The sequence below is a fragment of the Saccopteryx bilineata genome, chromosome 11 (genome assembly GCF_036850765.1).
Source record: "Saccopteryx bilineata isolate mSacBil1 chromosome 11, mSacBil1_pri_phased_curated, whole genome shotgun sequence".
NCBI classification, from domain to species: domain Eukaryota; kingdom Metazoa; phylum Chordata; class Mammalia; order Chiroptera; family Emballonuridae; genus Saccopteryx; species Saccopteryx bilineata.
This window is the reverse complement of record NC_089500.1, coordinates 71,795,179-71,810,871: the sequence shown is the minus strand read 5'-3', so window position 1 is coordinate 71,810,871 and position 15,693 is coordinate 71,795,179. Positions and strand designations below refer to the sequence as shown.

Here is a 15,693-nt window from a genome sequence, read left to right as displayed (position 1 = left end):
CAATCAATGAGCAACTAAGGTGTTGCAATGCACAATGAAAAACTAATGATTGATGCTTCTCATATCTCTCTGTTCCTGTCTGTGTGTTCCTGTCTGTGTGTTCCTGTCTATCCCTCTCTCTGACTCACTCTCTGTCTCTGTAAAAAATAAATAAATAAAATAAAATAGAAATTGGGTTGTTTTAGAAGTTGTTTCATTGATTGATTAGTGTGAATGGTCAGTGTTTTTGGATTGCAGACATTTTCTTGTGATCCCTTCATCTTATAACCTAAACAATCATTTGGAAAGCACTGAAAATATAATTGGCATTGATTAAAATTTTAAATGTCCTTTTTTAAAGTCATCAATGTGTTTTTATAAACTTGGTATTATAATATGTATATGTATTCAGAATTTTGTGTTTATAATAACTAGAAAATTTTGCATTTTTCTTATGCAAGTTAGAGACTTGCAAAAGGTTACTAATTTTACTAATGGATTAAAAGGACCATCTCTAAAGTTGTCTTATAGGAGGGAGAATTAACATTATATTTTTGCAAACTATGGGCTTCAGTTTGATAAGAAATAAAACCAAATAATAGGGATAAAAATACTAGTTTATTCTAATGAATATATTCCTTTTTCCCTTATAGTTGAACACATTTATATTTTTATTTATTTATTTTTTTATTATTGTTATTATTTTTTTTGTATTTTTCTGAAGCTGGAAACGGGGATAGACAGACTCCCGCATGCACCAGACCAGGATCCACCCGGCACGCCCACCAGGGGGCGATGCTCTGCCCCTCCGGGGCGTCGCTCTGTTGCGACCAGAGCCACTCTAGCGCCTGGGGCAGAGGCCAAGGAGCCATCCCCAGTGCCCGGGCCATCTTCGCTCCAATGGAGCCTTGGCTGCGGGAGGGGAAGAGAGAGACAGAGAGGAAGGAGAGGGGGAGGGGTGGAGAAGCAGATGGGCGCTTCTCCTGTGTGCCCTGGCCGGGAATCGAACCCTGGACTTCTGCACACCAGGCCGACGCTCTACCACTGAGCCAACCAGCCAGGGCACACATTTATATTTTTAAATGTAAATAAGTAATCTTGTTGGAACAGGACTTTTGATTCAGTTGCTGCTTCACAAGGGTAAAGGTAGCCAAGATTAGGGATTTTGCATAAAATAACTTTCTTGAATTTATTTACTTATTTATTCTTTTGAGAACGAGAGAGACCGGGAAGCATTCATTTGTTGTTCTACCTACTGAGTTAACCCGCCAGGGCTTGTCCTTGGAATTTTTAAGCAACTGCTTCATCCTCTATTGAATTGTGATTACTGAGCATAGTGATTACAAAACAGTAGTTTAATTTATTGATTTTAGAGAGAGTGGGAGAAAGAGTGACATCAACCTGCTGTTCCACCTACCCACACATTCACCGGTTGATTCTTCTATGTGCCCTGACCAGGGATTGAACCCACAGCCCTGGCGCATGTAGATGACACACCAACCAACTGCTCTATCCAGCCAGGGCCACAAAGCAGCACTTTGAATTAGTGTTTCACTGGCGTAATTCAGATGGATTCCATTGATGATTTATATATAAGGCTCCTTAGCCCTGGCCGGGTAGCTAGAGCATGACCTTGATACGCCAAGGTTGTGGGTTCTACACCCAGTCAGGGCACATACAAGAATCAACCAAATGAATGCATAAATAAGTGGAGCAGCAAATTGATGCTTCTCTCTCTCCCTTCCTCTCCCTCGTTCCCTCCATCCCTCTCTATCTCAGCCTTTCTCTCTCTCTCAAATCAATATAAAAATGAAAAGAGAGCCCCTTTCTAGTTTACAATGTCACGAAAAACATTCAGTATTCAGCTTCTTCCTAAGTGGCCATGGACCGTCAGACCCTTGGAAGTCAAGATACCTGCTGGTGCCTCCGCAGTAGTGACCCAGCCCTGGTGCCTCCGCAGTAGTGACCCAGCCCTGGTGCCTCTGCAGTAGTGACCCAGCCCTGGTGCCTCCGCAGCAGTGACCCAGCCCTGGTGCCTCTGCAGTAGTGACCCAGCCCTGGTGCCTCTGCAGTAGTGACCCAGCCCTGGTGCCTCTGCAGTAGTGACCCAGCCCTAGTGCCTACTGCGGAGCGGTTGGAGACTGAGCAGAGTTACAGATACTGTGCATTCCTCACACAGTGCACTTACACTCGGCCATCCTCACTGTTCAATCGCACTGCTAAGAGGAAGGCTTGAAATAGTCAAATCTTTCTTGTAGATGACATTTTGTTTTAGTATTTATCTAGTTTGAAATTTCATATATGGCTTTCATTAGTATTTTGGTTGTGCAGGAAGTATAATTCTGTGGTGTCCTTTTAGCGATATGTGATGGATAAAAATATAAATGTTCCTCACTAAAACGGGAAGTTGGCCCTGGCCAGTTGGCTCAGCAGTAGAGCGTCGGCCTGGCGTGCGGGGGACCCGGGTTCGATTCCCGGCCAGGGCACATAGGAGAAGCGCCCATTTGCTTCTCCACCCCCCCCCTTCCTCTCTGTCTCTCTCTTCCCCTCCCGCAGCCAAAGCTCCATTGGAGCAAAGATGGCCCAGGCGCTGGGGATGGCTCCTTGGCCTCTGCCCCAGGCGCTAAAGTGGTTCTGGTCACCAGAGCGACCCCCTGGAGGGGCAGAGCATCGCCCCCTGGTGGGCAGAGTGTCGCCCCTGGTGGGCGTGCCGGGTGGATCCTGGTCAGGAGCATGCGGGAGTCTGACTGTCTCTCCCCGTTTCCAGCTTCAGAAAAATAAAAACAAACAAACAAACGGGAAGTTTATGTATACAGTAGTCCCCACTTACCCTTGGGGGATGGATTGGTTCTAAGACCCCCAGTGGATGCCTGAAACCAGGGATAGTTAAACCCTGTATTTATTGTTTTTTCCCTGTAAAAACATACTTTTTCATGAAGGAAGCACTTTACAGTCTCTCTGGCATATCCGAATTGCCAGCATCACTACTCCTGCCCTTTGGGGCCGTTGAACACAAGCAGGTGTGCGCTGCACTCAAGCGGATCACAGTGGAGGACGCTGAGTGACTGAGGAGGGGAGGCGTGCGCTGGCCCAGGGAGGATTCACGTTCCCTGCTGGGGAGGGGGGACGTGAGAGAGTCCACCATGCTTCTCAGAACGGCGTGCAATATAACATTTGTGAATTGTTGTTTCTGGAATTTTTCACTTAATGTTTTTGGACTACGGTTGACCGCAGGTAACTGAAACTGCAGAAAGCAAAACTGCATGTAAGGGGAACTACTGTGAGTCAGCTGTTTAGAATGGTGAGCTTTTAGGTGTAAACATTTGAAAATGAAAAGCAATTCTTATTTTATATTACTAGAATTGATTTTGGATTTTAGTACACTGAAATGGTTGCATTCATTGTTTTATATTTTTAATGTCCACAGCTCTGTACCTTACCTATATTTAAAAAAAAATATGCCAAGAATAAAAATGAGTTTGAAATTAATAGCGCCTTTATTTTACATGTATTGGATACCTTTCATAATGACCCATGAGAATTAATTTCAGACCCACTTGGGAACCCTTCTCACTGGGGAGTACGCCTCTAAGATATAGATTTATTTGGAGTCTAGAACCATTTTAATCTATATTTTGAAATTCTGTTTGTTTAGCTAATTGAGAGTCACAAAGGGCTTATTTAAAAAAATTATAAAAACGTGTATGTGCCAGCAGTTACACTATTAGTTACCCTTGTTTTCTAAACTAACTTGTCCTAACATTTCACAGACTAAAACTGATTATTGCAGACTTCAAGATAAGCAAAAAATGAAGACTTAGCCTTAATTGGAGTACATGCTGTAGTAGTATATATTTGCTTAAGGCAAACTTTATTGATACAGTTTTACAGCATAACCTGTAGCAAATTTGTGTTTCTGCAAAATGATAGCAAATAAAATGATTTGCTTGACTAAGTGCTGTAATTGTTATTATTTGGGGCTGTGTAACTCACATTTGATATATATGACATCAGTTAACATGAAAGCCATCTTCAACAGTATAGATAAAGGTAGATATGCACACACATTATCTTGAGTTATCTTTAGTTGACAGTATTATGCAACAGCTTGATTATGTTATTGGCTTATAGATTGTGTTGAATAAAGAATCAGAACTGTTATGCATTGCTTTAATTTTTTTCTCCTATTACAGTTTCTCTAATTTTGCTACTGACTCATTGCAGTGATAACATTTAGATCTCATTGGTACTTTTTAAAAATTTTAGTTTTTTTTTTTAATTTTTTTTTTTTTTTTGTATTTTCTGAAGTTGTAAACGGGGAGACAGTCAAACAGACTCCCACATGCGCCCGACCGGGATCCACCAGCATGCCCACCAGGGGGCGATGCTCTGCCCATCTGGGGCATTGCTCTGCTGCAACCAGAGCCATTCTAGTGCCTGAGGCAGAGGCCATAGAGCCATCCCCAGCGCCCGGGCCAACCTTGCTCCAGTGGAGCCTTGGCTGCGGGAGGGGAAGAGAGAGACAGAGAGGAAGGAGAGGGGGATGGGTGGAGAAGCAGATGGGCGCTTCTCCTGTGTGCCCTGGCTGGAAATCGAACCCCGGACTCCTGCACGCCAGGCCGACGCTCTACCACTGAGCCAACCGGCCAAGGCAAAAAATTTAGTTTTAAAGCTGTGCAAAAACTCAGGAATATCAGCCGCTCATTTCTAGTCTACAACCCCATCCTTTGCCATTTATCAAATTTTATTGATTTCAGTTTATCTCAATCTTGATTTTCTTTATTTTTTCAGCTATTATTTGTGAATATAGCACTTTACCAAGTGCAAGTTTAATGTAAAGTATCCCATTATTTCTCCTCTCTGAAGTATCACTCTTGCAATCCAATTTGTCAGTCACTGTGTCTGTTGCTACTGTTCCATCAGGCCTCAATACTGGAAATCCCTTACCTAATTAAACAATTTTCCAGTTACAGTTGACATACAATGTTATTAGTTTCAGGTGTACAATGTAGTGGTTGGGCATTGTTATGACTGATGAAGTGATCACCCACGGTAAGTCTAGTACTCACCTGGCACTGTGCACGGCTATTACAATGTTCTTGACTCCATGCCCTGTGCTGTGCTTTACATCCCAGGGGGCTGTTTTTATAACTGGCAACCTGTATATCTTAATCCCTCTTCCTGTTCAGCTGTCGCCCCTCTTCTCTGTCCCCCCTCTCATCATGAACGGATGTTGGATTTTGTCAAATGCTTCTTCCACATCTGTTGATGTGATCATATGATTTTTATCCTTTATTTTGTTTATGTAGTGTGTCCTGTTAATTGGCCTGTGGATACTGTACCAGCCTGGCATCGTGAGAGTAAATCTCACTTGATCATGATGTATGATTTTTTTAGTGTATTGCTGAATGGGTTTACTAATATTTGAGAATTTTTACGTCTGTGTTCAGCAGAGAGATAATGTCTTTGCCTACACTTGATATCAGGGCAATGCTGGCCTGTAAAGTGAGTTTGGGAGGCTTCCCTTCTCTTCAGTTTTTTTTTGGAATAGTTTGAGGAGGTTAGGTATTAATTCTTTGAATGTTTGCTAAAATCCACCTGTGAAGCTATCTGGTCAGGGTTTTTTGTTGGGAGTTTTTTTGATTACTAATTCAATTTCATTAGTAGTTATCACTGTGTTTGGATTCTGTTTCCTGGTTCAACCTTCAAAAATAGTATGTTCCTAGGAATTAATCCATTTTTCCCCAGGTTGTCCAGTTTGTTGGCCTATGATTGATTGTAGCATTTTCTTATAGCCCGTTGTATTTTAGTGATGTCGGTCGTCACTTCTCTTTGATTTCTGATTTTATTTATTTATTTATTTGGGCCCTCTCTCCTCATGATATGATATGAGGCATGATATGATTTTAATAATATTAAATTTATTAGACTTGTTTTGTGGCCCAGTAAGTGGTCTGTCTTACAAAATATTCCATGTGCACTTGAAAAAAATGTATATTCTGTTGCTTTGGGGTGAATTGCCTTAAAATATCAATTAAGTCCATCTGGTCTGATGTGTCATTAAGGCCACTGCTCCTGGTTGATTTTCTGTCCGGAAGATCTCTCCAGTGATGCTGACGGATTGTTGTATCCCCTGCTCTGTTTTCCTGTCCATCTTTCCCTTTATGTCCGTCATCGTTTGCTTTATACATTTAGGTGCTCCTATGTTGCGTGTGAAGGTGTTTACAAGAGTTATAGTTTCTTGTTGGATTGGTCTTTTCATTATTAGGAAGTGCCCTTGTCTCTTGTTCCAGCCCTGTTTTAAAGTCTATTTTGTCTGATGTACTGTAATTCTTGCCACCCCAGCTTTTTCTTTTTTTTTTTTTAATGGAACAGTTCACGACCCTGCATGTCATCCTCGCGCAGGGGCCGTGCTAATCCTCCGTGCGTCGTTCCAACCGCCGTGTGTGCTGCCGCAGCGAGCCCAGCCCGGGTTTCTGTGCTGTTGTTTCCATTCACAGGAAATGTCTTTTTCCATCCCTTTATTTTCAGCCTTGTGTGTCTTTGATCTGAAGTGGGTCTCGGTACACAGCAGGTGTATGGGTCTTGATTTTTTATCCCTTCAACCACCCTATGTCTTTTGATTGGATCACTCAGCCATTTATATTTAAAGTAATTGATAGGTATATAGTGTTTGCCATTTTATTGTTTTTTGATGTTTTTGTTGTTCTCTTTTCTTCTCTTATTCTCTTGCTCTCTTCTCTTGTATGTTGATGACTTTCTGTAGTGTTGTGTTTAGATTCCTTTCTCTTTGTTTTTTGTGTATCTCCTATAGATCTATGGTTTGTGGTTACCATGTGCTTCATATATACCAAGCTTTGTTTATAGTCATCTATTTTAGCTTGATGGTGACTTAATTCAAGCACATTCTAAAATCACTACAATTTTTACTCATTCCCTTTATGTTTATGGTTTTTTGGTTTTGTTTTTTTTCTGAAATGAGAAGTGGGCAGGCAGAGAGACAGACTCCCACATGCACCCACAGGGATTCACCAGGCATGCCCAGCAGGGGGCGATGCTCTGCCCATCTGGGGCATTGCTCCGTTGTGACCAGAGCCATTCTAGCGCCTGTGGCGGAGGCCATGGAGCCATCCTCAGCGCCCGGGCCAACTTTGCTCCAATGGAGCCTCGGCTGCGGGAGGGGAAGAGAGACAGAAAGGAAGGAGAAGGGGAGGGGTGGAGAAGCAGATGGGTGCTTCTCCTGTGTGCCCCAGCCAGGAATTGAACCCCAGACTTCCACACGCCAGGCCAACGCTCTATGGCTGAGCCAACCGGCCAGGGTTATGTTTATGTTTTTGTCATGACTTTTTAAAAATCTTTTGTGTGTGTTAATTTATTAATTGTTTACTTACTGTTGTAATTACACATGCTCTTTCTACTTTGTCCTTTTTACCTTTATAACAGCTTTATAGTTGGTTGATCCAGTTTTTCCTAAACATTTGCCTCTATCGGTGAGAATTTTCTTCTCTCTTATAATTTTTTAGGCGTATTTTTTATCTTTTCTTAAAGAAGTTCCTTTAACATTTCTTGTAAGACTAGTTTAGTGATGAACTAACTGTTTGGGCTTTTTATTGTCTGTGATCAGAAGTGATCAGAATCTCGTGAGCTCTCCGTTACTGTTCGGCATGGCCTCTCACGCTTCAGCGGGCATTCTTCGCTTATCCCGAGGGGCTCTCGGCCTTACTGCGGAGTCCAGTACCCGGCCACTCTTGGGCCTGACAGCACTTTATTTGGGCACTAATTTCCCACATCAGTCAGATATTCTGACGTCAGAATAACTATTCTTGCCTTACTTGTCACCGGCCCACTAGAACCAAGCTCTGAGCTTTCTCTTAGTTGGACTTTGTTTACGACACTCTTTGCCTTTATTTATACTCTTGCCGTAGTTTTCTGTGTAAACGTCCTGCCTTGGATTTTGCACGTTGTTCCTTACACTAGCCGTCTTGTTCCCAATCTGTCTTAGATAAAACGTAATTAGAAGCAGGAGTTGAGATTAAGCGTCTACAACGATTGAAATTTCTTCTGAGAGCCAAATTTTTTAAACTTAAACTATACAGGTAGGTACATTCCTTATTGAGGCAGTGCCCGCACATGGTAGTTTGTGGAAGAGCCATGCTCAAGGGGCCAAAGAGCCATGTGTGGCTCACGAGTTGCAGTTTGCCGACCAGGGACCTAGGGTAGTTACTTGAGGTAATTCAGAAGTGAGTGTTTTGGCATCTTATTTTATTACCTTTATTATTACTATGATGTGTATTTATTACTGTAAACTGTACCCTGAATTTTAATATAAAAGAACTTCAATTTTGCAGATTCTTGATCCTTCCTCAGTATTTAACCCTACTCACATTGATAAAGCGCTACTTTATCTGACTTTAAACATTACAACTGAAAGGGATGTGGAGAATTTGAGTATTGTACCTTAGAGGGAATTATTAGGAGAAGAGAAGTTTAAAGAATTTAAATAATCTAAACTAGAGGCAAGGAAAGTCAATTACAGGGTGTCCTCGGGTTACGACACAGTTTCATTCCTATGACAGTGACATAACATGAATTTTGATGTAAGTTGAAACCCACCCTAGCTTAAGTCACTGACCTAGCCTAACACAGTTGTAAAACCATAATCTAGAACAGGGGTCCCCAAACTTTTTGCACAGGGGGCCAGTTCCCTGTCCCTAAGACCATTGGAGGGCCAGACTATAAAAAATATGAACAAATCCCTATGCACACTGCACATATCTTATTTTAAAGTAAAAAAACAAAACGGGAACAAATACAATATTTAAAATAAAGAACAAGTAAATTTAAATCAACAAACTGACCAGTATTTCAATGGGAACTATGCTCCTCTCGCTGACCACCAATGAAAGAAGTGCCCCTTTCGGTAGTGCGGCGGGGACTGGATAAATGGCCTCAGGGGGCCGCATGTGGCCCGCGGGCCGTAGTTTGGGGACCCCTGATCTAGAACATAGAAACATAAGTAAGCCACAGGAAAAAGGAAAAGGACATAAATATACTGTATGTCCACTGTCCTGTAGTAACAGAAAAAATGACAAAAAATGAGTGAAAAAAAGTTCCTTACCTTTATTCCCGTGGTTGGCTTGCACACTGGACGGTGGGAGAGAGTGACCTACTGGGAGGAGGAAGCTGGAGAGGCAGGAGAACCTGCAGAAGGCGCTGGAGACACTGGGTCAGGTGAATCAGGATTGCCTAAGGGACAGGGGACGCTGGAGATGATTCTACCTGTACTACAGGTGTTCATCTCATGAAGCTGCTGCTGTAGAGGGTACAGGATCTGTTGCAGGCCTCTCTACCTTCTTAAAGAATTGTTCCAGGCTAGTCTGGAAGGTTGATGACTTCTTCTCTTCCAAAATCTGCCTATAGCATTGCAAGGCATCGGTAACAAATGAAAGACTCAGGCCTCCATTTATTTAAGTTTTAATGGGAGTGAGCATCGTAAACTCGAAATGTTGTATATCGAGACTGTTGTAACCGAGGACGCCCTGTACACTTTTTGTCTGATGGGTGTTAACCAGTTTATAGAGTATACTTAAAGAATCAGACCAAAAGTTATTGACATTTGAGTTGCAGTCAGGAGTAATTGAGATAAATTGAAAGAAGTACAAAATATATAAATGTAACTCTCTATCCCTTATTTTATCCCATCCCCTAGTTTGCAAATATTTTACTGCCAACGGAGTAGATAGAGCAGGGCTAGGATTTGTTTTCTCTGGTTGCGTACCTTGGACAGTGCCCGGAAGTCCACTGAGCTGTCTGACCCGAGTCTGCCCTTTGACTTCCTAATTGGGTGATTAAGTGTGAGGCAGTCAGTGGTGTACTTGTTGATCTTTCTATATGCTTCTGTTAGTTTCTAAGGTGTGGGAAAACTTATTGCTTTCTTTTTATGGTTCTACATGCAGACCAAAAGATGCGGTGAGCTAACAGTTTTTGTTAGTGAGGTTTTGGAGCACTTTTAATACCTGGGAGAGGCTAGTAAGGATTTATGTGTTCCTTGCAAATTACTAGTTACAAGTCTTAAAGGAGGTTGGAGGTTAAACTTGACAATTTCTTAATATTCTTTCAAAACTATAATTTCAACTTCAGTACCTAGTTATGTCGTTAAAATTTCTTATCCTAATGAACAATTCATAACTTGATATTTGTTGCAAATTTTATTAGTGTTAACCTAGTAACACTAATAGATATAACACTAAGATCTAAAGTATGTGTTAAATATGAAGTGGGTTTGTTCACTCCAGTGTAGTGTAGAGCATGAATGAACACATTGTTACTAAGTTGGTTAGAGTTCTTATAGCATGAATCATTGAATCAAGATTGCTTGTTTGTTCAATGAGTAATTTTAAGGACAGAACTGTTACTTAATTGTTATGAAGATTGCAGGGTAAGAGGGAGAATTTCTTTCGAGAATAGTAAATAAAACCATACTATGAATTGTCCTAGTAAAATGGTGAATAGCATTTTCTGTCTTTTTGCTTTTTAAAATTATTCCTAAAATGTTTTTCTATGCAGCCATTGTTCCTTTAATTTTTATTATTTTTATTTAAAGTTCCCTCCCCTTACCCATTCGTCTTTGGTAACCATCATCCTCTTTTCTACATCTATGAATCTCCTTCTGTTTTGTTTATTCTTTTTTTTTTTTTAGGTTACATATATAAGTGAGATCATGTGGCATTTGTCTTTCTCTGTCTAACTTAATTCACTTACCATAATACCCTCTAAATCAGGGGTAGTCAACCTTTTTATACCTACCGCCCACTTTTATATCTCTGTTAGTAGTAAAATTTTCTAACCGCCCACCAGTTCCACAGTCATGGTGATTTATAAAGTAGGGAAGTAACTTTATAAAATTTATAAAACAGAGTTACAGCAAGTTAAAGCATATCATAATAATTACTTACCAAGTACTTCATGTCAGATTTTCACTAAGTTTGGCAGAATAAATCTTTATAAAACAACTTACTATAGTTAGATCTATCTTTTTATTTATACTTTGATTGCTCCACTACCGCCCACCATGAAAGCTGGACCGCCCACTAGTGGGTGGTAGGGACCAGGTTGACTACCACTGCTCTAGATCCATCCATGTTGTCACAGATGACAACATTTCATTCTTTTAAATGGCTGAATAATAACTCCATTGTATATATGTATACTGCATCTTTTTTACCCGTTCATTATTGATGGACATCTAGCTTCCATATCTTGGGTATTACTAGTGATGCCACAGGGCACGTAGGAGTGCATATATATATTCTTTTGAATTAGTGTTTTTATTTTCTTCAGCTAAATACCCAGAAGTAGAATTGCTAGGTCATATGACAGTTCTATCTTTAATTTTTTGAGGCATCTCATACTGTTTTCCTTATAGTTGCACCAATTTACATTCCCACCAACAGTGCACGAGGGTTCTCTTTTCTCCACAGCCTCCTAGCACTGGTTGTTTGTTGCTTTATTGATGAGAGCCATTCTGACAGGTGGGAGGCGATGTCTCGTTGTGCTTTTAATGTGTATCCCTGATGATCAGTGATGAGTATCTTTTCATTGTCTATTGGCCATCATTGGAGAAACTTCTGTTATAGTCCTCCGCCCATTTTTAAATCAGATTATTTGCTTTTGGGTTAAGCTGTGTGAGGTTCCTTACCTTTTCTGATATTAACCCTTTATTGGATGTATCATTGGCAAATACCGTCTCCCATTCAGTAGGTTGCCTTTTCGTTTTGTCGATGGTTTCCTTGTGTGCAAGTTTTATTATGATGTAGCCCCATTTGTCTACTTTTTCTTTTGTTTCCTTTGCTCGAGCAGACATTTCCCCCAAAATATCACTAAGAGTGATGTCACAGAGTTTACTGCTTATGTTGTCTTCTAAGGTTTTATTATTTCAAGTCTTAACATTTTAGTCTGCAGTCTTTTTTTTTTTTTTGTATTTTTCTGAAGCTGGAAACGGGGAGAGACAGTCAGACAGACTCCCGCATGCGCCCGACCGGGATCCACCCGGCACGCCCACCAGGGGCGACACTCTGCCCACCAGGGGGCGATGCTCTGCCCCTCCAGGGCGTCGCTCTGTTGCGACCAGAGCCACTCTAGCGCCTGGGGCAGAGGCCAAGGAGCCATCCCCAGCGCCTGGGCCATCTTTGCTCCAATGGAGCCTTGGCTGCGGGAGGGGAAGAGAGAGACAGAGAGGAAGGAGGGGAGGGGTGGAGAAGCAAATGGGCGCTTCTCCTATGTGCCCTGGCCGGGAATCGAACCTGGGTCCCCCGCACGCCAGGCCGACACTCTACCGCTGAGCCAACCGGCCAGGGCCTGCAGTCTATTTTGAGTTTATTCTTTTATATTGTGTCAGAGAGTGGTCCAGTTTTCTTCTTTTGCTTCTATCTGTCCAGTTTTCCTGACACCACTTATTGAAGAGACTGTCTTTACCCCATTGTATATTCTCGCCGCCTTTGTCGTAGACTAATTGACCATACAGGTGTGGGCTTATTTCTGGGCTCTGTATTCTGTTCCGGTGATCTGTTGTCTGTTTGGTGCCAGTGCCAGCTCAGAAGGGAAAGCAATGTGACGGGTTAGGTTGGCGCGCCCAGGAGACTCGAAGGCCGTCCCAGTGCCCTGTCTCAGGCTGGGTGGTGGGCAATGTTGTCGGATCATTCTACCATGCACATCTTTCCTGAATTCGTTGCTTATACTCAGTATTAATAAAAATATTTTAAAGGCCTAAAGGAGTTCAAATAGACTCTACTTTGAGAGCAAATGAATATAAGTATAACCTAAATATCAGCACACATAATACATTTACAGAGTTTGGAATCAGCTTATTCAGACTATTGAATTTTCATTTTACTTGTTAATAGTTTTTAAAAGCTCGAAGTGTCACAGTTTTGTTTTAGATGCTAATAAATAAAGTCTATATTTGTTTATAATAGAAAACATTACATAAAATGGTATTCCAAACCAGTTTAAAAATTAAACTTCAGTGTGGTTCTCACATCTCACATTCACACTGATTGGAAGCTCCGTGGTGACATTAGGCCTTTCGTTGTTTTCTCCTGTGACTGACAGGACAGCCGTCCGGGGTTGGCGGTGTGATTATTGTGGAGCGTGGGATGAACTAGGTTATTCTTTAAAAATGGGACTCCAAGCAAAGCATCTTGTATTCCTTTTGCAGAAATGTTGCTGAAGTGATGCCCAGAGGGCCAGAGGTGCAAGGACTGGGGCCACGCTTTGCGCCGTTAAGCTGTCTGACACTGACCTCCTTTCACTATTAATAACGAAGAAGCGGGGCTTAGGGTGCATTAACGCCAGTGCATTCGTGTGCTAACCGGACAGTGTGCGGCCGCACTTCTGCCGTGTAAGGAACTGGACTGGCACGAAGGACTCGCTTGTAACATGCCTCGATGGAGGAAAATTTGATAAGCATGAGGGAAGACCATTCTTTTCATGTTCGTTACAGGTAAGACCACTGCTTTCTTCGTGGGTGATTTTTAATCCTTGTTTAAATGTGTCTTTACCTCTGGTCATTTCAGATTCAACTTTGAAAATATATTCAAAATATACCAGCTATAGTTAGTATCCCCTAGAAACAAAGTTTTCTTTTGTTGTGACTGTTGTAAGTTTTTATGTCCTTTCAATAGGAAAATGGTAGTAGAGACTATTTATTTATTATTGTTTTGTGGAAGAGTTTATGAATACTTACTTTGTATTTTTTGTAACTATCTAAATATAAAATTGAAAAATATTTCTCAATCCTTGGCAGCAAGAGATGGATTTAGTATTGTGGTCAGCTGAATGACCTAGATTTTGTGTTACAGTTTTTAAATGGTGATCTTTCTAATGGGCTTTTTAAAAAATGGGTATTAATATTGGAATGTGTGGGTAATTTTCTAAACATGATAAACTAATAGCCAGTTTAATATTTAGTGTTGAAATATTAATGATATTTCTGATAAATTTTGGAAACAAAGCAAGAATATCTGCTTCACTATTATTTAACATTTATTCTGGAAGCTCTGGTCATTGCACTGAACTGTAAAACAAGCACAAATATTAATATTAGAATGGAAGATAATTTTTAGTAAGGTGATTAGATACTAATAATTTTTAAATTTATTTATATTTGTAGCGAGAGAGAGACAGGGAGAGAGATGGGAAGCATCAACTCATAGTTGTGTCGCTTTAGTTATTAAAAATAATTAATTCTGCATTTTTGGACACAGTCGCGGAAAGCGGGGAGTTGATCTGGACTTCCCTCTCGCTCTCTGTGTCCAGTGTGAGGCCTGCCTGTTTTACCTCCTGCGTGCTGCTCACAGTCACTGCCCGTCTGAACCCCCCACGCACCTGCTGTCCACTTCCCTAGACTCTCCATCCTCCATGCTCATCCTCTTGCAAGCCATTGTTTTGAGTTGCCACTAGAGGGCGCAGTCTGAATACAGAGCTAACCACGCGACTCGGCTCGGTCCCACGGCGGCTCCTCCTCACCTGCCGGGCACAGCTAAACTTACAGAGCACACCCGGCCTCCGCCACCCAGCCTCCACCTGTTCCTCCGTCCACCCTGCACGTTGAGCTCTGGTTCCCTCAGTCTGGCATGCTGTTCCCTGTCACGGTGCCTTTGCTCACATTACACCTTGAATGCCTTTCCCACTTGGTTAGTTTAGCTAAATCTCCTCAATAGCCAAGAGCCAGTTTGGCCGTGATCTCCTGGAAACCATTTCTTACCTCCGTAGTTGGTCCGCGGGCCTCTCTCTGCTCCTGTGGTACCTCTCAGCACCAAGTATATTAAAATGTAGTGTATCTGTTTGTATAAATGTTTATCTCCTCCTCCCTCGCCTCTCCCATCTTTGACCACTGGCTCCCATAGGGCAGCCTAGGGGCCTGGCTTGTCCTCTGTCTCAGTCCACATTTGATGGACTGACCACTGAACTTCACTGGACACACCATCAGCTGAACCTAGCAGAATGTTTTTGTCTTGCTAAACGTTTTCAAGAGTGGTGTACCTCTTAATTCTGTAAGTGCAGTCGAGGAGGAGTGGATTGTACCTCTATTTGTCGGAAGGTCGTGAAGTCCAGTTTCCATGGCACAGCATAGGTGAAACATGGCTATACATTGGTATAGGATAGGACTTCACCAAAAGAAACTTAAAACTCTGTAACTTTTTAGTAAGAAGGTGCCAAACAATCCCCTGGCATCCTTAGTGCTACAGGAGCAGCATTCTGTACGTGATAGGATTGGTGTATAATTGCAGGTGATAGCGTGTACCCCTTAGGTCAGGAGGCATGGCCCAGCCTAAGTTATTAGTCTACCCAGGAACCACTTACTCGGCATGTGATGCGTGATCGTCTGGCTCTCTCATTGTGGAGGTGCTCATCCGTCCCTGGACTCGATTATTTTGATATGAAATAATTCTTTGGACACTAAAGAACCTCCTGAGAGGTGTTAGGATGTTTTATGACATATTTTGCAATGTGATTGTGACGGTAGAGAGAAATGGAGATCAACGGTAAAATGGAATTATTTTGATAAACTTGAAGTAACTGTTGTTCATCTTTTTAGGTAGGATAAATAGTATTGTGGTTATGTTCTTCTTAAAGTGACTCCTTTTAGAGAGACATACTAAAATATGTAGAAGTGAAATCATGCTTTCTGGAATGCACTTGAAGAGGACCCGG

The 15,693-nt window shown here is 41.7% G+C and overlaps 1 protein-coding gene and 1 pseudogene across 3 annotated transcripts in view; one reads left to right on the top strand and one right to left on the bottom strand.

Annotated features, from left to right (window-relative positions):
* GPSM2 (G protein signaling modulator 2) overlaps positions 1-15,693 on the top strand; it is a 57,423-nt gene that overhangs the window by 4,484 nt on the left and 37,246 nt on the right. For 2 of the 3 annotated variants that reach the window (XM_066246524.1, XM_066246523.1), the window contains exon 2: positions 13,196-13,480. The exons of the other annotated variant lie outside the window; for it this stretch is intronic. In XM_066246524.1, coding sequence (XP_066102621.1) covers positions 13,425-13,480 — 56 coding nt within the window. In that variant the 5' untranslated portion in view covers positions 13,196-13,424. The remainder of the gene's footprint in view (positions 1-13,195; positions 13,481-15,693) is intronic. 3 annotated transcript variants of the gene reach the window in all.
* On the bottom strand, positions 6,340-6,438 carry LOC136315807 (U6 spliceosomal RNA; annotated as a pseudogene).